We start from the raw sequence: 27,428 nt of genomic DNA on the forward strand, positions 1-27,428 counted from the left end.
AAAAAAAGTTTTTGTGGGTAGTCTACATTCAGACTTCATTTTTATACTGCACAAAGATTAATACCTATTTGAAACGCTATGGATATAATGATGGGTTGGTGAAAGCATAACTGTCAAATAAGTAGGAAGAGATAAGGATATTTTTCCTAATTATTCCCCCAAAAGTAGAAAATATACAGGGCACATTATTTGACCAGAATGAGCGACACAGTAACAAAATGATAGCCAACAAATATAAATATCTGAATATTAATTTAGTAACCCTCTTGATTAACATGGGTTAAGGAACTAAATCCTTAGAATACACATTATTTAAATGTGAATGAATATAAGAATACAATTGAAAAACCTGTGAGTGGCAGGCAAAATTGTATGGGAAGTTTTATAACTCAGTATGCATGCATACATTAAAGTACTAGAAAGATCATTAAAATGAATACAGAACCCAAAGAGCTAAAACAAGCAAAAGTTTATCTAAAATATGGGCAGAGAAAGGCATTGTTAGTTATCAAATAAATGACAAAGTAAACCATTTAAAATAGAAAATGTATCTGATTGAAAGTAGACAAACCACTGATTCAGGTCGGGGAATACAAGTGATAGATGAACAGTGCCATGAATGAGAAATGGAAATGACTCTCAGTAAAGGATCTGTCTACATTGCGGGAGACCCAGGTTCGATCCCTGGGTCAGGAAGATCCCCTGGAGAAAGGAGTGGCAATTCCAGTATTCTTGCCTGAAGAATCCCATGGATAGAGGAGTGTGGTAGGCTACAGTCCATGGGTTCGCAAAAGAATTGGACACAACTGAGTGACTAATGTTTTCATACTTACTACCTATTTAAATGTAAAAGGAAAAAAAATAAATGTAAAAGGACATTATCTTTTTGGGTGATTAAAATATTCTGGGATTGGCAGTGTATATACTAAAAACCACTCTATACTTTAAAAGGGTAAATATATACAGTATATGAATTTTATCTCAAAAGTTCTATAGATGTTTTTTAGAATATATCCGAAAATCTGGACAAAGTGTATGATTTTTAGAAAGAAATTGGATTGACTTGATATCAGAATTGACTAGAGAAGTATAAAATCTTTTAATAGATTCTCTCCAAAAGGAACATTTTTTAAACTAAAAAAATAAATGTCAGGGGAATTCCATGGCAATCCAGTGGTTAGGACTCCACGCTGTCACTGCTGGGAGTCCAGGCTTGATCCCTGATGAGGGAACTAAGATCCTGAAAACCATGAGGTGAAGTAAAAAACAAATAAATGTCAGCTACACCAAAGACATATATATATTTACAGATGAAACTGTGAAATGTGTTAGGAACTCTTCCAGGACACAGACTGAGATAGCAAGTTATCTGATTTTATGAATCTGTCACAACCCTAATGATAAAACTTGTTGGAAGGACATAAAAAGATAATATGCCCAGAATCAGTTATGAAAATATGCAACGTTAAAAATTAGCAAGCTAAATCTAGTAATCTATTGAAAGGAAATAAATACTGGTCACAATCTGAATTTTGGAACAAAACTTTTCTAAAAAATCTTTAAACTTGCTACTCACTTTCTGAAACTTGGAAATCAAATCAATTTAGTTAATACAGTGTTCCTTAGTATTTGAACTTGGAAACCAAATAGACCTGGATAGCAAGGGGTTCTTGGAATACAACACAAGACAATTCACATGGAATTTCTAGAATTTAAATAACTAAAATATTATAAGTGAAAATATATTATCAATCCTCAATGTCTTCTCGCTGCACCTTTCTTATCTGTATTTGACAGAATGGGATATGTTTTACAAATAAACAAGAGTTATCTGACCTGCTGGGATATCACTGTGTTCATTCATTTATACCCTGTCTACTTCTTGTTTGAAGAGTCTTTAAAACAGCTAATGAATCTAATCATTGACACACATTTAGCACGAGGATGTAGTGGGATGTGGGAAAGAGGTTGTTAAAACAATCACAGAATTTCAACTCTCATTGCAGTTTGAATGTATGGTATGAAAGGTGTTCCCTCCCATGATAGCAACAAAACCAGGGCAAGATAAAATCATACTTAGGAATAAGTTTAGTAAAACATATGAAAGATCTTTATATGGAAAACTGCAAAACATTCCCGAGGGAAGTTAGTCAAGATTTTTTTTTTTTTTTTTTTTTTTTGTCCCACTGCATAACTTGTGAGATTTCAGTTCCCCAACCAGGGATTGAACCTGGGGCCTGGCAATGAAAGTGCAGAGTCCTAACTACTGGACACCAGAGAATTCCCTAGAAAAGATCTAAATTGATGGCAATACAATGGCTATGAATTGGAAAATTCAATGTCTTTAATAAAATTTCCCCAAATTTACCTATAGATTCAATGCTCTCCTAGTCAAAATATCAGAATGTTTTTTTACATTTTAAATTGATAAAAGCATTCTAAAATTTATAGAGAAATCCAAAGACCTAGAACAACCAAAATCGGTATTGAAAAAGAACAAATTGGAGAACTTCTGATTTCAAGACTTGCTATAGAGCTATGATAAACCAATAAAGATTGTGGTATTTGTCTAAGGATAGACAAATAGGTCAGTGGAGTAGAATAAAAAGTACAGAAATACACCACAACAGATCCCAGAGTTCAACCTGTATATTCTAGCATGTCACAAAGTAATTTGAACATGAAACCTTTTCCCTCCTACTTGTCATTAACGTTTGCTAAAATACATTAGCAAGAAGTTAAGTTTAGGAGATTATTGTAGGTAGTTAAAGTATTGGGGGTTAGGAGTTTTGCATGTCTGTAATATTGGATCCTGTAGAAAGTCTCTAACTTAGTCCTGCTCTTTTCACTGAGATAAATCCTTAGTCTGAGTTAGTCTCAGTTAACCCTAATACTCTAATTGTGCAGAATTAGGTAGGTAGGTAGTTAGTTCAGTTGCTTAGTCATGTCCGACTCTTCGCGACCCCATGAATCACAGCATGCCAGACCTCCCTGTCCATCACCAACTCCGGGAGTCTACCCAAACCCGTGCCCATTGAGTCGGTGATGCCATCCAGCCATCTCATCCTCTGTCCCCTTCTCCTCCTGCCCCTAATCCCTCCCAGCACCAGGGTCTTTTCCAATAAGTCAACTCTTCGCATGAGGTGGCCAAAGTACTGGAGTTTCAGCTTCAGCATTAGTCCTTCCAGTGAACACCCAGGACTGATCTCCTTCAGGATGGACTGGCTGGATCTCCTTGCAATCCAAGGGACTCTCAAGAGTCTTCTCCAACACCACAGTTCAAAAGCATCAATTTTTCGGTGCTCAGCTTTCTTCACAGTCCAACTCTTATATCCATACATGACCACTGGAAAAACCATAGCCTTGACCAGACAGACCTATGTTGGCAAAGTAATGTCTCTACTTTTTAATATGCTATCTAAGTTGGTGATAACTTTCCTTCCAAGAAGTAAGCGTCTTTTAATTTCATGGCTGCAGTCACCATCTGCAGTGATTTTGAAGCCCAGAAAAATAAAGTCTAACACTGTTTCCATTGTCTCCCCATCTGTTTGCCATGAGGTGATGGGACCAGATGTCATGATCTTAGTTTTCTGAATGTTAAGCTTTAAGCCAACTTTTTCACTTGCCTCTTTCACTTTCATCAAGAGGCTTTTTAGTTCCTCTTCATTCTCTGCCATAAGGGTGGTGTCATCTGCATATCTGAGGTGATTGATATTTCTCCCAGCAATCTTGATTCCAGATTGTGCTTCTTCCAGCCCAGTGTTTCTCATGATGTACTCTGCATATAAGTTAAATAAGCAGGGTGGCAATATGCAGTCTTGACATACTCCTTTTCCTATTTGGAACCAGTCTGTTGTTCAATGTCCAGTTCTAACTGTTGCTTCCTGATCTGCATACAGGTTTCTCAAGAGGCAGGTCAGGTGGTCTGGTATTCCCATCTCTTTCAGAATTTTCCACAGTTTATTGTGATCCACACAGTCGAAGGCTTTGGTGTGGTTGATAAAGCAAAAATAGATGTTTTTCTGGAACTCTCTTGCTTTTTTGATGATCCAGCAGATATTGGCAATTTGATCTCTGGTTCCTCTGCCTTTTCTAAAACCAGCTTGAATATCTGGAAGTTCATGGTTCACGTATTACTGAAGCCTGGCTTGGAGAATTTTGAGCATTACTTTACTAGCGTGTGAGATGAGTGCAACTGTGCGGTAGTTTGAGCATTCTTTGGCATTGCCTTTCTTAGGGATTGGAATGAAAACTGACCTTTTCCAGTCCTGTGGCCACTGCTGAGTTTTCCAAATTTGCTGGCATATTGAGTGCAACACTTTCACAGCATCATCTTTCAGGATTTGAAATAGCTCAACTGGAATTCCATCACATCCACTAGCTTTGTTTGTAGTGATGCTTTCTAAGGCCCACTTGACTTCACATTCCAGGATGTCTGGCTCTAAGTGAGTGATCACACCATTGTGATTATCTGGGTCGTGAAGATCTTTTTTGTACAGTTCTTCTGTGTATTCTTGCCACCTCTTCTTAATATCTTCTGATTCCGTTAGGTCAATACCATTTCTGTCCTTTATCGAACCCATCTTTGCCTGAAATTTTCCCTTGATATCTCTAATTTTCTTGAAGAGATGTCTATTCTTTCCCATTCTGTTGTTTTCCTCCATTTCTTTGCACTGATCGCTGAGGAAGGCTTTCTTATCTCTCCTGGCTATTCTTTGGAACTCTACATTCAAATGGGAATATCTTTCCTTTTCTCCTTTGCTTTTCGCTTCTCTTCTTTTCACAGCTATTTGTTAGACCTCCTCAGACAACTATTCTGCCTTTTTGCATTTCTTTTGCATGGGGATGGTCTTAATCCCTGTCTCCTGTACAATGTCACGAACCTCCATCCATAGTTCATCAGGCTCTCTATCAGATCTAGTCCCTTAAATCTATTTCTAACTTCCACTGTATAGTCATAAGGGATTTGATTTTGGTCATACCTGAATGGTCTAGTGGTTTTCCCTACTTTCTTCAGTTTAAGTATGAATTTGGCAGTAAGGAGTTCATGATCTGAACCACAGTCAGCTCCTGGTCTTGTTTTTGCTGACTGTATAGAGCTTCTCCATCTTTGGCTGCAAAGAACATAATCAATCTGATTTCAGTGTTTACCATTTGGTGATGTCCATGTGTAGAGTCTTCTCTTGTGTTGTTGGAAGAGGGTGTTTGCTATGACCAGTGCATTCTCTTGGCAAAACTCTATTAGCCTTTGCCCTGCTTCATTCCGTACTCCAAGGCCAAATTTGCCTGTTACTCCAGTCTTCATAGCAGAGTGAAATTAAAACCACTTTCTCTGCTTTGATCTGTTTGCAGTTCATGGCAAATTGTATTTTCCAAAAATTGCCATATTTTTCTTTCCAGAACCTTATCATTTTCCCATCAGGAAGTGGGGTGCATGTTCTTTCCTCTTGAATCTGGATGGACTTTTAAAACTGTTTAAGTACAGGGGAAACGATGCTCTGTGATTCTGAGACTAGCCATAAGGGGTGATTCATCTTCCATCTGGATCTTTCTCAGGACCTTGAACTGCAGTATAAGGTGTCTAAGTCTACCATGCTGTTAAGAAGCTCAAACTAGCCCACACAGAAAAATCACATGGACAAACCCTTGAGATTACACGAAATAAGAGATGTCCAGCTAGCTTCGAGTTGTTCCTGGAACTTCACACTGTTCCAGGTTTAGCCATCAAGAAAAGTCTGAGCCAGAACTGTCCAGCTAGGCTGTTTCTGAATTCCTGACCCAGAAAAACCATGAAAGATAATGAATGATTGCTGTTGTTTGAAACCACTAAAGTTGAAAGAACAGATATACAAACAGACAATGCCAGATTGTATATGATGATAGAACTCTGACCCACAAACTCTGCAGAAAGCAGAAAACCAAGCTACAAACTTGGTAGCAATCAGTGCAGAACTCTCAGGACTTGGTCAATAACTGCTAGCTTCCCTATCTTTCACCTCTGCTTCCAACTCAGAACCAACCAAATCACCACCTCCAAACCAACCACAAAAGTTGCACTTTTTGTAGTTGGCCCACCTCTAGCTTCTCTTGGACAATGACCTCCGATCAAAATACACCTGAAGCCTTCCCTTTTTTTCAGTATAAAGCTTTGCCGGTTCCCTGCTTTTGAGTCAATGACAACCATAAGCAGTGGTGGCTGCAGTACTAGTAATTTGAAGCAACCTAACAAAAATGAGATAATACATTAATTACATAGATGGCATGTAGAATTTACAAAACATTGTGGAAGAATACAATGTTCAATATATATGATTTTAAAAGCAGGTTAAGAAGACAAGTAGTGAAGGACAGGGCAGCCTGGCATGCTGCAGTTCATGCGATCTCCGAGAGTCAGCCGGGACTTAGCGACTGAACAACAAAGAGGACAAATATTTATATGAAAGGATATAAGCTTAAGAGCCTCCCAGGTGGTCCTCGTGGTAAAGAACCCGCCTGCCAACGCAGGAGAGGCAAGAGAGGTGGGTTCGATTTCTGGATCGGCAAGATCCCCTGGAGGAGGGCATGGCAACCCACTCCAGTATTCTTGCCTGGAGAATTCCGTGGTCAGAGGAGCCTGGCAAGCTACAGATCATAGCGTCGCAAAGAGCCTGCATGACTGAAGTGACACAGCACTGCACGCATATAAGCTTAAACGTACTTATGCCTGAATCGAGAAATTCCAGGTGTTTTGTTATTTCTGATTGTAGACAGTAGGACGAGGCGCTTGTCTGGTTTTGTGTTCGTACGCCCAGCTCTCGCAAGCTAGCTGTTTCCACGTGAGACCCGGAGCTCACCTGCGCTGGCCTCGCCACGCCCCAATAGCGCCTTGGGGCGGGGCTTGGAGAGCTTCCCGGCCTGCGCGGGGGCTTCTGGGAGATGTGGTCCAGCCGCCAGGCCTCCGCGCCCGCTTGCGCCCAGACCCCATCGGCTGGGCCTTCTGGGTCGGCGGTGCGGGTGTATCGGTCTCATTGCGTGGAACGAAGGCTGGTGAAGGCCCCGTGGCGGCCTCCATGCCCAAGACCTCCAGGCGTAGAGAGGTGAGTCCCCCAATTTTACTGGCTGAAGGCAGCGAGAATAGCCGAAGGTCCCCGGATCGTGCGAAAGGGGAAGGCGAAAACCGAAGGTCCGGTAGTCGCGGGGTCTGAGGGGCGACGCAGGGAGCATCTTGGTTTTGTTGAAATAGGGGTGAATGGCTGCGACGATGGTCCCGAGGTTGGTGGCCTGCAGGCATCCATGGGTTGAAGGGCTGGAGGGCAGGGTTCCTTGCATTTGGGGGACAGCCTATGCCGGGCATTTTGGTTGGCGAGGCAGCTGGGGCTTTGCAACCCCAGGTTGGTGGGGAAGGGATAGTGAGGCAGGGTCCAGGGCTTTGGGAGTGCTGACTGGAAAAAAAACGGACAGCCTAAAAGTTTATGTTTTATCTGGTGGCCTTTCTCAGATGGCTGTGAGGGACTGCTCTGAAGAGGTAAGGAGGAGCCAGGATTATAGGGGTTTTGCGAGAAAACCCAGTAGTTAGAAGAAGAAACGATTACTGTTAATTAGAAAAAAACGGACAGCTAAAGTTAATGAACTAAGCGATTTTCTTTGTATGACGAAGTGCAGGAGTCTGGGCTCCCTGAAGTCATCCCTTTGATATGCGCCTTAACTATCTAGGGTGAATGTGCCTGTCTCCGGCTTGATTCCCGTCAGGGTGCACAGTGGGGGCTGGCTGCAGTGGCTGCTGACGAGCTGGCCACAACATCCTTTGTTTACTGATATGGCAGGCGGCATTCTTAGTGCAGAGGGGCCGCTTATGGGGCTGTAAGTTCTTAGGTGTTTATGAGGGCAGCTAGATGTTTGGAGCCCTGGAGAGGAGTTAGGAAGTGCCCCTTGGTTTGGGATGTAGCAGGGGTCAGTAAAGTGTTAGTCGCTTGTCGTGTTCGACTTGTGCCACCCCGTGCACTGTAGTCCACTAGGCTCCTCTGTCCATGGAATTCTCCAGGCAAGAATACTGGAGTGGGTAGCCATTCCCTTTTCCAAGGGATCTTTCCAACCCAGGGATCGAACCTGGGTCTCCTGTGTTCCTGGTAGATTCGTACTGTCTAAGCCAACAGGAAAGTCGTGAGGTTTGATGTTTATGGTGACAATATGTTCTGGTGTCTCTTATTTTGGAGATAACTTGGACTTTGAGGGTGGGGGGCAAAATCTTGTATCCCCACTTTTGTTATAGGTGCTCCTGTGAAACCACCTTCATTTCTTACTCACTAGGCTTTTATTTTTTCAACACTTCTTTTTAAAAAAATTTATTTTAATTTGGCTGTGCTGGGTCTTAGTTGCTACACACATGATCTTAGATCTTCCTTGTGTCATGCGAGATCTTTAGATGCGTCATCGGAACTCTTAGTTGTGGCATATGGGATCTAGTTCCCTGACTAGGGATCAAACCTGAGCCCCCTGAATTGAGAACACAGAGTCTTAGCCACTGGGCAACCAGGGAAGTTCCTCAGTGGGCTTTTTCTATAAGTGAGCCTAGGGATCAGAGGGATGGGCAGATTGTCTTGGACACCAGGATGGGCTCTTCTCCAGCCAGGCCCTCTTTGGATTGCCAAAGGCTTGTTGCCACTTTGCATCTGAGAAACTCCTGAGCTCAAAGTGGTCAGCAGCTTCTCTAAGCTCCCAGATGGTTTGGAGTTAAATGACCTTCCCCTGGGTACTTGCCTCTGGGGTAGCGAAGCCAGGAAGGTCACACCTGTGGTCACTTCCATGTGTATGCGTGCTTCGTCAATCAGTCGTTTCAGACTCTTTGCGGCCCTATGGACTGTAGCCCACCAGGCTCCTCAGTCCATGGGATTCTTCAGGCAAGAATACTAGAAATGCTCTGGTCATGCTCTCCTCCAGGAGATTGTCTCAACCCAAGGATCAAACCCACGCCTCCTGTGTCTCCTGCATTGCAGGCAGATTCTTTACCCTCTGAGTCACTGGGGAAGCCCTCAATCACCTCCCAGTTTTCTGCAAAAGAGAATTCTCCACACTCTTGACCAGTGAGGGCCAAAGGGGAGTTGTATGTCTTTTCTTGTCTCAGTAGAAGTTACAGTTCCAGGTGTAAAAGGTGGAGGTATCCCAGTTGTGAGTTTGGTATCACACATGACATGTGAGTCACAGGCCTGGGTGTATCTCTGCAAAGCCCTTCTGAGTACAGACACATGATAAACTACATGTATTTAAAGTGTTCAATTTTATATATGTTGACATTTTAATACACTCATGAAACCATCATCTCAGTCAAGATGACCAATATATCTTATCATCTCCTAAAGTTTCCTTGTTCACTTTCATAACCCTGCTTCCTGACCCTACCTGTCCCCTCCATTTGATGGACACAATCAAATTGCTCTCCTCCAGAAGAAGACTGTACCTACTTACATTCTAACAGCATAAAAGACTGATCATTTTCCCACAGCCTCTCTAATGATAAGGTTTTTAGATTTTGAAACATTTACTGATCTGGTAGCAAAAAAAAAAAGAGAAATTCGAGAATTTCACAAGTTCACCTTTTGAGAATTATAGATCTGTATCCCAAAGGGCTTCTCTGGTTGGGAAGATTCTCTGAGAAGGAGAGTGCAACCCACTCCAGTATTTTTATCTGGGAATTCCCATGGACAGAGGAGCCTGGCGGACTGCAGTCCATGGGATTTTGACAAGTCAGACACAACTGAGCAACTAACATCCCAAAGTGGGGCTTCCCAGGTGGTGCAGTGGTAAAGAATCCGCCTGCCAATGCAGGAGATGCAGGAGACACTGGTTTGATCCTTGGGTCAGAAAGATCCCCTGAGGGAGAAAATGGCAACCCACTCCAGTATTATTGCCTGGAGAATTCCATGGACAGAAGAGTCTGATGGGATACAGTTCATAGTGTCACAAGGAGTCGGACATGACTGAGTGACAGCATGCATGCATGCATCCCCCAGTGGGAAGTTTTCAGGAAATCTTCACAGAGGTGGTGGCATTTGCTGCCCTGTGACTGGATCAACCTGTGAAGCTACAGTCCTGAGAAAGTCAGAGCTCGGTACCCCTGGGAAGTAGGGGCATGCCTTGTACACAGTGGGTGCTTAGTAAATGTTTATCACTTTAACTATACTTTAATTCATTAACAGCGCCCTCACTTAAATAGAGAAGTCCAGGCCCTAGCCTGAAGTCTGGGCTGCTGGGACATTTCCTCTCCTGCCTACAGGAACAAAACAGCTACCTGAGCATGAAGGCCGCAGGAGGCCCCCCACATGCAGGAGTTCCGTCTTTCGTGGAGACAACACCTCCTGAAACTCCCTCTGGATGTTCCAGGTGGAGCTTGGAGAGGCTGAAGAGAGATTCCCCCAGCAGAGTCACTGGGCTGCGGGGATTCCCTTCCTAACAGGGCGGGCAGGATGTGGGACCCCGTTGAAGCTGGAGTGACCTCAGAGGCTAAGGAGAAAGGTGAGAGTTAAATCACTGCTGAAGCACATAGTAGGTATTCAGTGAGTGATTGGGGGGCTGGGGAGAAAGTATCAGGGTTGAAAGGCTGTCTGTGAAAGTACAAAGAGGAAAAGTCTTTCTAAGCAAGAGTGTGTCAGGTAATGGTAAATGAGAACCAGTGTCACCAACTGAATATGACATGCCCCCTTCTCCCTTCTTGGTAACTAAGATACTGGTCTGTTTCAGTGAGCCAAGTTCATTTTTCACTGCTTCTTTCTTTTTACCCAGCACTGCCTTCTGAAGATTCTGTCCTTCTTCAGGAAGAGGAGGAAATGCCCAGATTACAGGTAAATTAGAGTCTGCCTTCTCTCCCTGAAAATATCACCCACACACCTCATTTTGGGCTGTTGGGGAAGGAGAGCAATACAACACGTATATTATGCTGGCTCTGGGCTAGGCATATGTTACTGCACTTTCTCAAAATGTCTGAGCATTGCTGGTAGGAGTGTAAAATAGTATAATATACTTTGGAAAACAGTTTTAGAGTTTCTTATATAATTAAGCACACACTTACCATTGACCCAGGAATCCCACAGTATTTACCCAGAGGAAATGAAAATATATGTCCACTCAAAAATCTGTATGTGACTAGGGGCTTCCCTGGTGGCTCAGTGGTAAAGAATCCGCCTGCCAATGCAGGAGACACAGCTTCGATCCCTCGTCTGGGAAGATCCTATGTGATGCGGAGCAGCCAAGGCTGTGCGCCACAACTTTTGAGCCTGTGCCCTAGAGTCTGGGAACTGCAACTATTGAGCCTGCTAAAACCCATGAGCCCTAGAGCTTGTGGTCTGCAACAAGAAAACCCTCGACAATGAGAGGTCTGTGCACTGCAACTAGACAAGAGCCTACGTGCAGCAATGAAGACCCAGCACAGCCAAAAATAAATAAAATTATATTTTTAAAAACTGTATGCGACTATTAGCAACTTTGTTTATAATGGCCCCAAACCAGAAATGACCATCAACTGATAAGTAGATAAACAAAATGTCTTAATCCATATAATTAATAACTATTCCATTGGAAAAAAAAAGAACAAACTGCTGATACATGTAACAACTTGAATAAATATCAAAAGCATTAGACTGAGAAAGATAAGCCAGATGTGAAAGATATGCCAGATAAAACATAAGCCAGATATGTGCTGTATGCTTCTGAGACAGGGTGGGACCTGGGGCCCTTTGCTCCAGTGCTGCAAGGCTTACACCTGGACAGGTGTCTCCTTGAGCAACAAAATGCTAAGAAAAGAGACTAAAAATAACTGCAATAACTGTGCATACACAGTTCAGGCAAGTTCTGGACAAATAATACAAAAAGGGCAAAAAACCCCAACTGTCAGCTCTGAAGAGCTCGGAGCAAAACCAGGGTGTTGGGAGTGAAAGCAGGTCTTACACACGCCCCTTGCACACAGCACCAACAAAGGGCTAGACAGAACACCTAAGCCATTTCTCCTGCCCAACCATTGGACACACCCCTACTCTCATCCTGTATAAGGAACCAGCGCGGGGGAGCCAGTGAGCGAGCAAGGGGAGCCTTTACTTGCTTTTATTCTCTGCTGCTGCAGGGAACCCAATAAGGCCTTGCTTGAGCTTCCTGTCTAACCTCTTGTCATTTTCTGTTGATTGGGAAAGGCCAAGAATTCTGGTCAGTATCAATTCCATTTATATGAACTTCTAGAACAGGCTAGATTAATCTACAGTGACAGCAGGTCATTGGTTGTTGAGAGTCAGGGCAGGGAATCAACTAGGAACAAACGACACAAGGGAACTTTCTGGAGTGATGGAAATGATATATGTCATGATTGGTATGTGAGTTACACAGGGGTATTCTTTTGTCAAAACTCATCAACCGGTATACTTAGGGTTCATGTTGGTTCACTGGATATTTAACCTAAATGAGAAACAATTTGTGAACAGAAACAACATAAAAAACAGCTCACCTCTCCAAAAAAAAAAAAATCTGTATGGTATACAGGAGATAACTATTTCAGAGAAGAAGGCAGTTCAAAGAAGGATTTCTGGGTTTTCTACCCAGAATCACCTGTCTTTTTGTGCTTCAGCTTTGCGCAAAGGAACATGTAGTCTGGCTTGATACTCTGCTTGCCCCCATGTGCTCCCATCATCCACACTTTGTGAGTTAATAGCCCTTTGCAAATCCTCTTTTCCCTATTCTTTATTTGGCAGGCTTAACATTTAGGCCAAAAATGGACCAGAGATCAGACTGCTGCAGTGTGACACCCTTCTGTTGTCTGATCCTTGCACCATCCTTGATTTCCCCTCATAGCCATTCTGTGTCTTCTCTTTATGCTCTGAACAAACCCCTCCCTAGGAAAGAACCCCTGCTTCCCCATAATGATAGCCACTATTCTGACTTTTCATACTGTAGATTAGTTTAGTATAATTTTGAACTTTTTAAATAGAAGCTGGATACATAGAGTACTCTTCTGTGCCTGCCTTTTCTCAATATTTGTTTTGAGATTGATCTGTGTCATTTCATGTATATATAGTTTATTTTCATTTCTTGTAGAGCAGTAATTTCCAAAGCTTTTTGGTATCAGGACCCCTTTACACTTTTGAAAGTGGCTTTTGTTATGTGGGTTATCAATATTACCAGATCAGAAGTTCAAACTAACAAAACTTGAAAGTATTTGTTAATCCATTAAAAAATTAATCCATTATAGTTAATATCACAGTTTTAAAAAACCCCTTATCTTCCAAACAAAAAAAAATTTTAAGAATGGAAATATTTTATATTTTTGCTAACATCTTTAATGTCTGCCTTAATAGAAAACAGCTGTAATCTTATATCTGCTTCCTCAGTTTCTTTGTTGCAAGATTGCACATCATGTAGCCTCTGAAAAATTCTTCTCTTTAACTGTAAGAAAATGATAGTGGATAAGCCCAATAATGTCTTAGAATTATTACTGAAAATAATATTAACTGTACAGACACCCCTGACAGGAGCTTGGCAATCTTCATGGGTCCCTGAACCACACTTTGGGAACTGCTACTGAATATTAATCCTTCATGCAACTGTACCAAGTGTTTGTATATCTTTCTACTGTGGATGTGTGAGTCGGAATTCGAAGTCCAAAATAAACGTTGTTAGTATATAATCATCAGAGGGAGGTTTCCTAGATAACATGTCTCATTAACCAGAGTCCTTATTTTAGATCTTTGACTTGCGCCTTCCCACACGATTGTCCACTCCCTTTTCTTGCCAGCTGGAACTCCCCACTTTCCTCTATTCACATTTTAACCATCCCACAAGGCTAGTACCTGGCTTTCTCCAGGGTACCTGCCCTCATGGCCCCAGTCTACCCTAGATTCTTTCTCCAGACCCTTCCCTGACTAAATCTCAAAATTGAGATTTGTTGTGTGGATAGCACCTCTGGAATTATATAGCCTTTCATGTATCTGGTTGAAGTTGACTCTTCTTACCAGAGAAACTTTAAGGGCTGAAGAGTTTTGTTTGTTCTTTTTGTTAAATCTGCCTCTTTTTATCTTTTTCATGTTCTATATTAGCAGTCCCCAATCTTTTTGGCACCAGAGACCTGTTTCATGGAAGACAGTTTTTCCATGGACCGGTGGGGGGTGGGGGTGGGGAATGACTTTAAGATGGTTCGAGCAACGTTACATTTATTGTACTTTATTTCTGTTATTATCACATCAGCTCCACCTCAGATAATCAGGCATTAGATCCCAGAGGTTGGGGACCCCTGTTCTACATAATACAAACAGATGCATGGTTGTGCGCCTAAGTGAGTCTGACTCAGGACCCTGGAGACTGCCAGGACCACATATAGATGTCAGAATTCATTGGTGCTCGTCAGCTGCATTCCTCTGTGGGAATGGGTATACCTGAGGATAACCACGTTTGTTCTTTTAGGAGCTAGTGACATTCAAGGATGTGGCTGTCGACTTTACCGAGGAGGAGTGGGAGCATCTGGACCCTTCTCAGAGGCACCTGTACCGAGAAGTGATGTTGGAGAACTTTGGGAATCTCATCTCCTTGGGTGAGAATCACATCTTCCAGAACCCACCTGATCTCCTGCTGGTTCAGTTGTATGGAGTAAATCCTGAGGAGATTTGCATTTAGAGGTCCACATATTCCTGATCCCTTATGGTAGTGGGTATCAGATTTGAGAAAGCATAAAGATACCTGAGATGAAGGCAAGAGATGCCAGTTCCTATCCAAATTAAAGGAGACTAAAGAGATTAAACAGGGCTTCCCTGGTGGCTCAGATGGTAAAGAATCTGCCTGCAGTGCAGTAGATCTGGGTTCAATACCTGGGTATCGAATTTGGGCACAGAATCATTACTGCCTGTTCAACCCACTGAGAATTATTACTGTTGTGTATTGCAAATAGGGCTTCCCACGTGGCACTAGTGGTAAAGAACCCACCTGCCAATGCAGGAGATGTAAGAGATGCAGGTTTGATCTCTGGGTTGGGAAGATCTCCTGGAGGAGGGTGTAATCCCATGGACAGAGGAGCTTGATGGGCTATGGTTCCATAGATCACAAAGAATTGGAAACAAGTGAAGCAACTTAGCACACACACAAATTGCAAATAGATCTCTTCACTGAGGCTCCCTGGAACTCCTAGAACAATTTTTTTTTGTTTTGAGAAGCAGAATATATATTTATCTGTTTATTTGTGTGTTTTTGTGTATATATATTTATATATGTATGTGTGTTTCTGTGTGTGTGTGTGTGTGTGTGTGTGTGTGTATAAATGGGATTTCCAGGTGGCTTAGTGGTAAAGAATCCACCAGTCAGTGCAGGAGCCACAAGAGATTCAGGTTCGATCCCTGGGTCAGGAAGATCCTCAGAGAAGGGCATGACACCCCGCTCCAGTATTCTTCCTGGGAAAATCCCATGGAGAGAGGAGCCTGGTGGGCTATAGTTCATGAGGTCACAAAGAGTTGGCCATGACTGAGCCACTGAGATTGCATGCCTCTGTGTGTGTGTGTGTGTGTGTGTGTGTGTGTGTGTGTATATATGTATATGTGTGAGTATATATATATATAAAATATACATAAATATAAAATGTGGTTTTGATGCCTAACAGTTTTTTTCACCTTTCCCAATGCTTTATTCACCTTTTATGAATACCAGAAGATAAGATTTGACTTGTGGGAGGGTCCTTGTCCATACCACATTGCCCTAATCAACGTGTCTTTCCCCTTAAGCAGGGCATCTGCTGTCTGAACCAGAAATGATTTTCCATTTTGAACAAGAAGATGATGTGTGGATGGAAGAAACAATACCAAGAAGCTCCTATTCAGGTGAGTTCCAGTCAGCCAGGAGAAAATGCCTTTAATAATTCTATGAATCCACGAAGGGGTAGGTAGCAACTTTAAAAATACATATTATTTGACTTTTTATGCCAATAATTTAATTGAAAATATTAAATATTTACTTGATCAGAGGTAAAAATATACATATATGTATATATATGTATTTTTATATATATAGAATATATATATGTGTATATTATATATATATATATATTTTTTTTTTTTTTTTTAAGCATTAAATGCCTAAACTCCTGAAATGCCTTTGGAACCAACCTTACCATCTTATTGGTTCCTCATTATAACTTTTGACAGAGACTTCCCTGGTGGTCCAGTGGCTAAGACTTTGTGCTGTCAATGCAGGGGGGCCCAGGTTTATTCCCCGGTTGGGGAACTAGATCCCACATGCCACAACTAGGAGTTCACATGCCATAACTAAGACCTGATGCAAATAAATAAATTTATTAGCAAAAAATGCTTTTGACAGATGTTCACTCCATATTTGTATGAAAGTTCTATTTTTAACTTTTTGATAACAATACTTTGACAGCATTAACCCCTTTGTAGCTCATGGAATTTGACTTGATGTTTCTAGTAACATTTAGTTTCCTTAACTAAGGAAAAGCTCTGACAAACCTAGACAGTGTATTAAAAAGCAAAGATATTACTTTGCCAACAAAGATCCCTATAGTCAAAGCTATGGTTTTTCCAGTAGTCAGGTATGGATGTGAGAGTTGGACCATTAAGAAGGCTGAGTGCTGAAGAACTGATGCTTTCTAATTGTGCTGGAGAAGACTCTTGAAAGTCCCTTGGACAGCAAGGAGATCAATTAGTTCTAAAAGAAATCAACCCTGAATATTCATGGGAAGGATGACAGTGAAGCTGAAGCTCCAATACTTTGGCCACCTGATTTGAAGAGCTGACTCATTAGAAAAGACCCTGAGGCTGGGAAAGATTGAGGGCAAGGGGAGAAGGGGTGATAGAGGATGAAATGGTTGGATGGCTCAGTGTACATGAGTTTGAGCAGACTGGGAGATGGTGAAGGACAGGGAAGCCTGGCATACTGCCAGTCATGGGGTCACAAAGAGCTGGACCCAACTTAGTGATTGAACAGCAACTACTAAGGAAAAGGTTCCCAATGATCTTCCGCTTACCCTTGAAGCAGAAATGGAAGATGTAAAGTAAGAAAGACAGAGACCAGCAGCAGCACTTATTTATTCCGTGAAGTTTCTTTGCCTGACCATTACTGCCTGAGAGTGTTTAGGAGCACCGTGCAGCCTTAGACAAAACCTCTGCTCACTTTCTTTTTTTTTTCCTTAATATATATATTTTATTTGTTACCTATTTATTGGCTGTGTGGGATCTTTGTTGCTATACACGGGCTTTCTCTAGTTGTGGCAGGTGAGGGCTACTCTCTAGTTGTGGTGTACAAGCTTCTCACTGCAATTGCTTTTCTTGTTGCAGAGCCCAGGCTCTAGCCATGCAGGCCAGTAGTTGCATCTTGCCAGCTCTAGAGTATGGGCTCAGTAGTTGTGCAAGGGATTAGTTGCTCTGTGGCATGTGGGATCTTCCCAGACCAGTAATCAAACCCATGTTCCCTACACTGCAGGGTGAATTCTTAACCACTAGACCACTAGGGAAGCCCACCCTGCTCACTTTCATCATCTAATTTCCTTTGTCCCAGGAGTCAGGGATGAGAATGATGGGATCCTGTCTTGGCCAGTATCTCCAGGAGAAAAACTCTATAACTGTCCCCAGCATGGCCAAGACTTCAGCCAGCTCAGAAACCTTCTAATTCACCAGCGAACCCATATTGGAGAGAAGCCTTCTCCATATGCCGAGTGTGGAAAAGCCTTCAGTGAAAGGACAGCGCACCTTAACCTTCCTGTGCTGCTCCCAGAAGACGAGCCATACGGATGCATGGAGTATTCCGGAGTTTTCCACTCAGGATCTGCTCTGAGAAGGCACAAGAAGGAGCACATGGGAAAGAAACCTCACACGTGTGAGGAATGTGGGAAGGACTTCAGCCGGAGCTCCAACTTGTCCATCCATCGGCGAGTGCACACAGGCGAGAAGCCCTATAGATGCAGTGTGTGCGGGAAGGACTTCAGCCGCAGCTCCAACCTCTCCATCCACCAGCGCATCCACACAGGTGAGAAACCCTTCAGCTGCCATGAGTGTGGCAAGGACTTCAGCCGCAGGGCAGCCCTGCAGATCCACCAGAGTGTCCACACAGGAAGGAAGCCCCATGCCTGTGAGGTATGTGACAGGCGCTTCACCTCGCGCTCTGCGCTGGCTCGACACCAGCAGGGCCATGCAGGAGACAAGGCCTATCTGTGCGACACATGTGGCCGGGGCTTCAGCCAGAGAGCCAACCTCTACCTGCACCAGCGTGTTCACACAGGAGAGAGGCCATTCCGGTGCGAGGCCTGTGGGAAGTGCTTCAGCTGGAGCAAGGACCTGGGTATCCACCGGAGGGTCCACACGGGTGAGCGGCCCTACAGATGTGCGGCTTGTGGCAGGGACTTCAGGCATCACTCAGCCCTCAAGAGGCACCAGAGGGTGCACACAGGGGAGAAGCCCTACCCCTGTGCCATATGTGGGAAGGGCTTCAGTCAGAGAGTCCACCTGCAGATGCACCAGAAGGTGCACTGACGGGAGAGGCTTCCAGGATTGGGCTCTGCACATGCAGGTGTCTTCCATGGGCAGGGCTAATGCCAGGGCATAGGTGCCGAGGTGCACAACATGGATCAGGCTTAATGATGTATGGCATTTGTTAGTATTTATACTGAAAAGAAGGGGCTTCCCAGGTGGTTCAGTGGTAAAGAATCTGCCTGCCAGTGCAGGAGATACCGAAGACTCAGGTTCGTTCCCTGGGTTGGGAAGATCCCCTGGAGTAGGCAATGGCAACCCACTCCAGTATTCTTGCCTGGACAATCCCATGGACGGAGGAGCCTGGCGGGCTACGACTCGCTAGAGTCGGACACGACTGAGTGACTGAGCATGCTCGCATATATAAAAGAGGACACATCAGCAGCACTTAGATAGACAGAGAAATATTGAAAGAGCACTTCCAGCCCTCCTAGAAGATGTCTGTGCTCCTTTCCACTCACTGGCCCACAAAGGGAATCACTATCCTGACTTCTAAAACTATAGGTTGATTTTGCAAGTTCTAGAATGTCATATAATTGAAAGTACACAATATGTAATCTTTCATTTAGGACTTGATTCACTCAGTGTTTGCATCCATGTTGTTGCATGTATTTAGAAGTTCATTTATATTATTACCGAGTAGTATTCCATTATATGAATGAACCAGAGTTTGTCTATTCACCTGTTGAAGGACATTTACATTTGGACTATTTCTAGGTTTTCCAGGTTTTGATTGTTATGAATAAAGCTGCTGTGAGCATTTGGGTACATATCATTGTGTGGACATAAACTTTAATTCCTCCTGGGTATATACTTAGGAATAGAATTGATGGGTATTTAAAAACTTTTAAAAGACTGGGCTTAGAAAATTTCAAACAAATAGAGAAATAGAACAGTAACAAATACTCATGTCCCCATCATCTAGCTTCAGTAATCAAGTCATGATGAATTTTGTTTCCTCTCTTCCATCCTGAAGTAGTTTAAAAGCAAATCCTACACCAGGATATTTTGTCATCTTTATATCTTCAAAAAATAAAGACTTACTTAAATTTTTTTTCCAAAGACTCACTCTATGTAAAACTTTTTTTAAAAATTAAGGTAAAATTCAAATAAGAAAAAATTCACCATTTTAACCATTTCAGAGTATATTATTCAATAATTTTTAATACATTCACAGGGTTGTATAACCATCACCACTATCTGATTCCAAAATATTTTATCAGGCCAAAAAGAAACCTGGTTACTATTAAGTAGTGATTCTTCATTCATCCCTTCCCCCAGCATCTGGCAACCACTAATCTACTTTCTGTTTCTATAGATTTGCCTCTTCTGGACATTTCCTATAAAAGGAATCAGACAATATGTGCCCTTTTATGTCTTGGTTTCTTTCACTTAGAATAATGTTTTCAAGGTTCATTTATGTTGCCACATATATTACTACTTCATTCCTTTTTATGGCAAAACAATATTTCATTGTATGAATATACAATATTTTAAGATCTATTCTTTTTTTTTTGTTTTACTTGACTGCACTGGGTCTTAGTTGTGGCACTCAGGATCTTCAGTCTTCCTTGTAGCATGTGGGATCTTTAGTTGTGGCATGCAATATCTTAAGGAGAAAACCACTTCATGTTGTATAATGTTCATTTTTTTGTTTTTGATAATCGTACTATGGTTATTTCTTCTTTTCTTTTTTTTTTACTATGGTTATTTCTGATGCTAACATTTAGGGAAAGATGCCAACACAGAGAAACTCTCTGTACTATTTTTGCAACATCCAGGGTACCTTGTAGTAAAAACCTGAATACTGGACTTCCCTGATGGACCAGTGGTTAAGAATCCACCTGCCAATGAGGGGACATGGGTTCACTTCCTGGTCTGGGAGGATTCCACGGGCTGTGGGACAACTAAGACTGTGTGCCACAGCTATAGAGCCCTCACACTAGAGCCCGTGCTCCGCAACAAGAGAAGCTACCACACTCCGCAACAAGAGAAGCTACCACAATGAGAAGCCTGCACACCACAACCAGAGAGTAGCTCCTGCTCGCCACAACTAGAGAAACCCTGCATGCAGCAACAAAGACCCAACACAGCCAAAAAATGAATAAAGGTTCTCTAAAAAATTTTTTTAAATTGGTTGCTTATAGAACCAAGGGGTAGAGGTAATAAAGCAAATAGGGCAGACTGTTAGAATGAGCCTAATTACACAGAGATGTGAGAGGTTATTACTTCTTTAAAAGCGGTCAACAAAATAACTTGAAAATAAAAAATGATATCACTGAAATAAAAACAATATAGTAAGTGAGCTGGATGGAACAGTAAACAGTTTAAGTTGAACTTGTTGAACAAGAAGATAGATCTGAGGAATCTGCCAGATACAGTAGAAAGGGCAAGTATGAAACAGCAGCTGAAGGTCATGGAGGAATCTGAAGATCTACTGTATTCTCATCTCACAGAAGTTCTAGAGGAAAAGAACAGCCAACAAGAAGGGGAGGAAAACATAGTCTGTTCTTCACATTGCAGACAAATGGTCCAAGGGGCCACGAACAGTCCTGAGTGTCATGTGTTGGCAGCTGTGGTAGAAATGGACACCCTCATGGGTGGCTTCTGGGATAGGATGTTTACAGACAATCTCAGTGCCCATTAAAAGTTGAAACTCACAGGCTCTTTGGTGAGTATTTCCAACCTAGAACTGTAGTCACACATCACATAAATGAACAAAGGTAAACATTTTTTAAATGCTCAGTACAGCATTGCAATGAAAACAAAGCATTGAAAATAATTTAAATATCCACCAGTACAGGAATGTATAGATAATGGCTCGTTTTTACTATGAAACAGTATGAGATTTAAAACAAAACCAGAAATATCTGTAATATTTTTGTATATCAAGATGGGAAAATTCCCAGGAGATAATGTTAACTAATCAAACCAGGTATAAAACAGTATGTATAATTTATGTACACAAAATAAAACTACCTAGTCTATAAATGTAAGATCATTAACAGTTCGGTTGAGTTGCTCAGTCATGTCCAACTCTTTGTGACCCCATGGACTTCAGCATGCCAGGCTTCCCTGTCTATCACCAACTCCCAGAGAGAGCCTACTCAAGCTCATGTTCATTGCGTCAGTAATGCCATCCAAACATCTCATTCTCTGTCGTCCCATTCTCCTGCCTTCAATCTTGCCCAGCATCAGGGTCTTTCCCAATGAGTCAGTTCTTTGGATCAGGTGGCCAAAGTATTGGAGTTTCAGCTTCAGCATCTGTCCTTCCAATGAATATTCAGGACTGATTTCCTTTAGGATGGACTGGTTGGATCTCCTTGCAGTCCAAGGGACTCTCAAGAGTCTTCTCCAACACCACAGTTCAAAAGCATCAATTCTTCGGGGCTCATCTTTCTTTATAGTCCAACTCTCATGTCCATACATGACAACTGGAAAAACCATAGCTTTGACTAGATGGACCTTTGTTGGCAAAGTAATGTCTCTGCTTTTTAATATGCCGTCTAGGTTGGTTATAGCTTTTCTTCCAAGGAGAAAGCATCTTTTAATTTCATGGCTGCAGTCACCATTTGCAGTGATTTTGGAGCCCAGAAAAATAAAGTCTGTCACTGTTTCCGTTGTTTCCCCACCTATTTGCCATGAAGTGATGGGACCAGATGCCATGATCTTAGTTTTCTGAATGTTGAGTTTTAAGCCTGCTTTTTCACTCTTCTCTTTCACTTTCATCAAGGGGCTGTTTAGTTCTTTGCTTTCTGCTGTAAGTGTGATGTCATCTGCGTATCTGAGGTTATTGATATTTCTTCCAGAAATCTTGATTCCAGCTTGTGCTTCATCCTGCCTGACATTTCACATGATGTACTCTGCATATAAGTTAAATAAGCAGGGTGACAATATACAACTTTGATGTACTCCTTTCCTGATTTGGAACCAGTCTGTTGTATTAACATGTACACACTATTATATATAAAATAGATAGCCAAGAAGGACCTACTGTATAGCATGGGGAATATACTCTTTTGTAATGACCTATAAGGGAAAAGAATCTGAGAAAGAATACATATAATAAAAATATATATTTATAAATGAGTCACTGTGCTGTATACTTGAAACATGACTCTGTAAATCAACTATGTATGCATGCTCAGTTGCTCAGTCTTGTCCAACTCTTTTTGCGACCCCATGGACTGTAGCCCATCAGGCTCCTTTGTCCATGGGGAAATCAAATATGCTTCATTAAAAAAACAAAAACAAATAAGACCAACACTAAAAAATGTACACAGAAGTAGCAATTACTTAAAAATGTAATAAATAATCACAATATAGATCATTATAAAGCTAAGTAAAAACTTAGAATAGATCTGAGATTAAGTCTTAGCATACAATCTCAGAATGGTCTTAAAAAAAAAATTATGGAAGATCTATTTGAATAAAAGTTTAAGATTTTACTGAAAGACATAAAAGGTCTGAATGAAAGGAAACAGATACCATAGTTCCTAATAGGTGGATTTAATGTTAAAAGTGTCTGTTCTTTCTAAAATAAACTGTAAATTCTAGGCCATTTCAATCAGAATCCCAGCATCACTTCTTGAATGGAATTTGACTAGCTCATTCTGATACTCATTTGGAAGACAAAATGGGCCTGCAGAGCCATAAAAATTTTGGAAGATAATTATATAATGGAAGGACTTGCCCTACCAGAAGTCAGATTGTCTGCAGAACTTCACAGTGGTATTGGAACATTAACAAACATGGAAGAGAGAGGGAAAAGGTGACTCTAGTAAATGGTGTTTGGACAATTGTTTATCCATCTGAGAAAAAATAGTCACACCTCTACCTCGTGCTCAGTCACTTCAGTCATGTCTGATTCTTTGCGATGCTATTGACCAGGCTCCACTGACCATGGTATTCTCCACGCAAGAATACTGGAGTAGGCCGCCATTTCCTTCTCCAGGGGAATCTTCCCGACTCGAGGATCAAACGCTCGAGAATCAAACCCTCCTCTCCTGCATTGGCAGGTGGATTCTTTACCACTAGCACAGATCACTCACAACAGAGCCTAGCCTCCAGGCCGCCAAATGACTCATTTGTTGTTGAGAGGCCCTGCCCTACCCAGTCATTTACTGTCCATTCATACTCCCACCAGGCCTCCCCTTGGCCCCTGCTGCAGACCAGACAAAACACATGTCCACAAAATCTTGCACATGAATTGTGGATATGTTTTCATTTCTCTTGAGTATATACCTAAAAGAGGAATTGCTGTTACTTCTTGAGGCATCTGTTTTCTAGGGGTGAGCAGTTTGGTTTTAGCACCTTGGAAGGCACGGAGGTGGATAAACTGGGATGTGGGTCTCACAGTCCTTGTCACCAGGAAGGATGTGGCCTGCATTTCATCTTACATATGTGGAAGGGGGATTGTGAAGTGAAAGTGAAAGTGTTAGTCACTCGGTGGTGTCTTGACTCTTTTTAACCCTGTGGACTATAGCCTGCCAGACTCCTCTGTTCAAAGGCTTCTCTAGGCAAGAGTACTGGAGCGGGTTGCCATTTCCTTTTCCAGCGTATCTTCCTGACCCAGGGATTGAACCAGGGTCTCCTGCATTGCAGAAGGATTCTTTACTGTCTGAGCGACCAGGGAAGATGTACACAAGGATAAACCTAAGGAAGTTATTGATTGATTTTGAAACTCTACCCAACAATTATAAAGGAGATAAAAATGTATGGATTAAAATAGAACAAAAACATATTCTAGTTAAAATCCTGTTTTCCTCAGCCTCTGGTGTGGGGTTCTGTACTGAAGAATGGCAAGGTTTTTATGCCTATTTTCTGCATAATACTATACTATAATAATATTATTTGGGGAAGAGTCTCCTAGTGGAAGAATGGTGTTCTAGACTCAATGGGTAGGGATTAAATCAAGGGGCCTGATGGGTCTTTGGGGAGGCCAAAAAAAAAAAAATGCAGGTGGGCCAACATCCACTTTGAAATGAAAAATTTTAAATACCCACAAAAAGAGGAGTTTACTGAAATGAAACCAGTCAGTTGTTTTTGCCTATAAATGCAGCATTGTGCTCAGACCTAGGTTAACTGTGGACCATTGAAATGGCTGTCACTTGAATTAAATGCAATGTCTGCTGCCAGCCCACTCTGTAGTAACTGCTGGTTAAAAATATGCAACCTTCCCCTGGGTTCGGTTTTGCAAAGGGGCCCTTCACTGAAAGCATCTGTTTGATCTCTTGCATTAATATCTCCACTCCCCTTTCCTTCACTTTATTACTTCTGATTTATTAGCCTATTGATGAAACTGGCTGTATGCAAAATCGAATCTCAGTGTTAACAGGGTCTTAGAACTTGGAAAATGCTGGAGGATCTCCAGCGTCAAATGTAAATTTCAGAGAAGGAGCAGCCAACAGTATGAAGGGTTGGCTGTCAAGTCAGACTTGGGTGCCCAGCACAAGAATCCTGGTGCCGAGATCCACAGAACACCTTTTGTTAATGTTTATAGGCACATACCATCCCAAAGAAAAAAGAGATTCAAGAAGGCAGAGTGGCTGTCTAAGGAGGCCTTTCAAATAGCTGAAAAAAGAAGAGAAGTGAAAGGCCACTGAGTGTAAAGTTCCAGAGAATAGTGAGGAGAGATAAGAAAGCCTTCTTATGTGAACAATGCAAAGAAATAGAGGGAAACAATAGAATGAGAAAGACTAGAGGTCTGTTTAAGAAAATTGGAGATACCAAGGGAACATTTCATGCAAGGATGGGCACAATAAAGGACAGACGGTATGGACCTAACAGAAGCAGAAAACATTAAGAAGAGGTGTCAAGGATATACAGAAGAACTATACAAAAATGGTCTTAATGACCCAGGTCACCATGATTGTGTGGTCACTCACCTGGAGCCAGACATCCTGGAGTGTGAAGTGTGCCTTAGGAAGCATTACTATGAACAAAGCTAGATGGAATTCCAGCTGAACTATTTAAAATCCTAAAAGCTGTTGCCGTTGAAGTTCTGTATGCAACATGTCAGCAAATTTGGAAAACTTAGCAGTGGCCACAGGACTGGAAAAGGTCAGTTTTCATTCCAGTCCCAAAGTAGGGCAATGCTAAAGAATGTTCAAACTACGGTAGAATTGTGCTCATTTCACATGCTAGCAAGGTAATGCTCAACATCCTCCAAGCTAGGCTTCAGCAGTACATGAACTGAGAACTTCCAGATGTACAAGCTGGGTTTAAAAAATGATTCATGTCAATGAATGGCAAAAACCACTACAATATTGTAAAGTTATCAGCCTCCAACTAATAAAAATAAATGGAAAATAAATAAATAAAAGCACAATATACAATTTAAAAAATAACAATTAAAAAAAAAAAAAAGGCAGAGGACCCAGAGACCAAATTGCCAACATTCATTGGATCATAGAGAAAGCAAGGAATTCCAGAAAAGCATATACTTCTGCTTCATTGACTATGCTTAAGCCTTTGACTGTGTGGATTACAACAAGCTGGAAAATTCTTAAAGAGATGGGTATATCAGACCACCTTATCTGTCTCCTGAGAAACCTGTAAGCGGGTCAAGAAGCAACTGTTAGAACTGGGCATGGAACAACAGACTGATTCACAGTTGGGAAAGGAGTACTGCAAGGCTGCCTCCCGTCCATGTAGTGGCAAGGAGTCCAACAGTGTCAGCGAAACCTCCCCTCCCTTGCACTTCCGTTGACTAAGAGCGCTGTCTATACTCGAAGGGACCTGCTTTCTTGCAGTCTTTGTGTTGCCTGGAAACCGTTTCCAAGCAATAATAGTTGATCGTGTTTCCCATTGGCTACCGTTCCCTGAATCCCTCCCCACAAGATGCCCAGACGAGAGCAGGGCCAATCCTGGCTGGCTGCGCTAAACCTGAGTTGGAAGCTGTGGGTTATCCTAGCAAGAGGCTACGGAATGTGGGAGGAAGGAGGCTGGCGGGCAGGGGGAACCTCCTCAGGGTCCTTCTGGGAAGTCGGTTCTCAAAGGGGAACTGGGGATTCTGGCTCGGAATACTATTTACCACGTAGTGGTAAATTTCAAGCTATGTCCAAGCCCTTCCCGTTTCAAACTGTACTTGCTGGGAGCCCAAGCCCTTTGGACAGATCCACGTGGTTTCCTAGCTTCCAGCTGTTAGGGACTCGGGATTAAAAGTATAATCGGGAGGTTTTCAGCGCACTTGAGTAAAACACGCTTTTGTTTTTCCGCAGGTGTCTTCTCTTGCAGAACGCCCTGGGAGGGGGGCGGGGGGCGGGTGGTGGCAGGGGGTTTGGGGGTGGGGTGGGGGAGTGGGAGGGTTAGCCGATGGGTTCAGGTTTATTAAATAAAATAAATTCCTAATTAAGAGTGTGTCAGTATTCTGTGTATGCAGCGCCTCAACCTTTAAACAATCTTATTCTTGCCAGTTGTATTACTTATTGGGATATCTTCTAATAAGTGGCTTTGGGATGTTGCTGTTGTTGATAAGACAAATTTTTAGTTTTGGTTGTCCTAACAAGTTCTTAGGTTTCATAAAACCTTGCTTAATTTGAGAAGTTGCTGTGAAAGTCACAGCAAGTTACTTTGGACATTTTTTTTCTTTTAAAGGAAAATACATTTCTGATTTTGGTATCATTATTAGTAACGATTCCCAGTTTCTTTAAAATTTTATTTTTATTTTTTTGGCAGATATATAGAGAATGGCTTTTGTGAAAGGTACAGTCAGATAAGGAGGTTTGAGGATTTTTGTTGTTGTTTTAAAAAATGTAATCCTGTAAAAAAACAAGGTCCTATCGTATAGCACAGGGAACTATATTCAATATCCTGAGATAAACCATAGTCGAAAAGAATACAAAGAATATATATATATATATGTTGTTTTAAAATATATAATCCTGTAAAAAACAAGGTCCTACTGTATAGCACAGGGAGCTATATTCAATGTCCTGAGAGAAACCATAGTAG

At 42.0% G+C, this 27,428-nt stretch overlaps 1 protein-coding gene across 1 annotated transcript; it reads left to right on the plus strand.

Annotated features, from left to right (window-relative positions):
* The first annotated feature begins 6,935 nt into the window (after positions 1-6,935).
* LOC136161231 (zinc finger protein 568-like) lies at positions 6,936-26,706 on the plus strand. The gene is made up of 6 exons (XM_065925921.1): positions 6,936-7,076; positions 10,250-10,488; positions 10,756-10,814; positions 14,413-14,539; positions 15,717-15,812; positions 17,506-26,706. Exons 2-6 carry the CDS (start codon positions 10,440-10,442, stop codon positions 18,474-18,476), a joined length of 1,302 nt encoding a protein of 433 aa, XP_065781993.1. The 5' UTR covers positions 6,936-7,076; positions 10,250-10,439; the 3' UTR covers positions 18,477-26,706.
* The last annotated feature ends 722 nt before the right edge of the window (positions 26,707-27,428 follow it).

The sequence above is a fragment of the Muntiacus reevesi genome, chromosome 2 (assembly GCF_963930625.1).
Source record: "Muntiacus reevesi chromosome 2, mMunRee1.1, whole genome shotgun sequence".
In the NCBI taxonomy this organism is placed as follows: domain Eukaryota; kingdom Metazoa; phylum Chordata; class Mammalia; order Artiodactyla; family Cervidae; genus Muntiacus; species Muntiacus reevesi.

What these genes read in the sequence shown, in the direction of transcription:
- LOC136161231 (XM_065925921.1), top strand. Translation starts at nt 10,440, where the DNA reads ATGTGGGACCCCGTTGAAGCTGGAGTGACCTCAGAGGCTAAGGAGAAA. An exon ending in AGGAAATGCCCAGATTACAG is followed by an intron (nt 10,815 to 14,412) that starts GTAAATTAGAGT and finishes TTGTTCTTTTAG; the next exon opens with GAGCTAGTGACATTCAAGGA. An exon ending in TGGGAATCTCATCTCCTTGG is followed by an intron (nt 14,540 to 15,716) that starts GTGAGAATCACA and finishes TTTCCCCTTAAG; the next exon opens with CAGGGCATCTGCTGTCTGAA.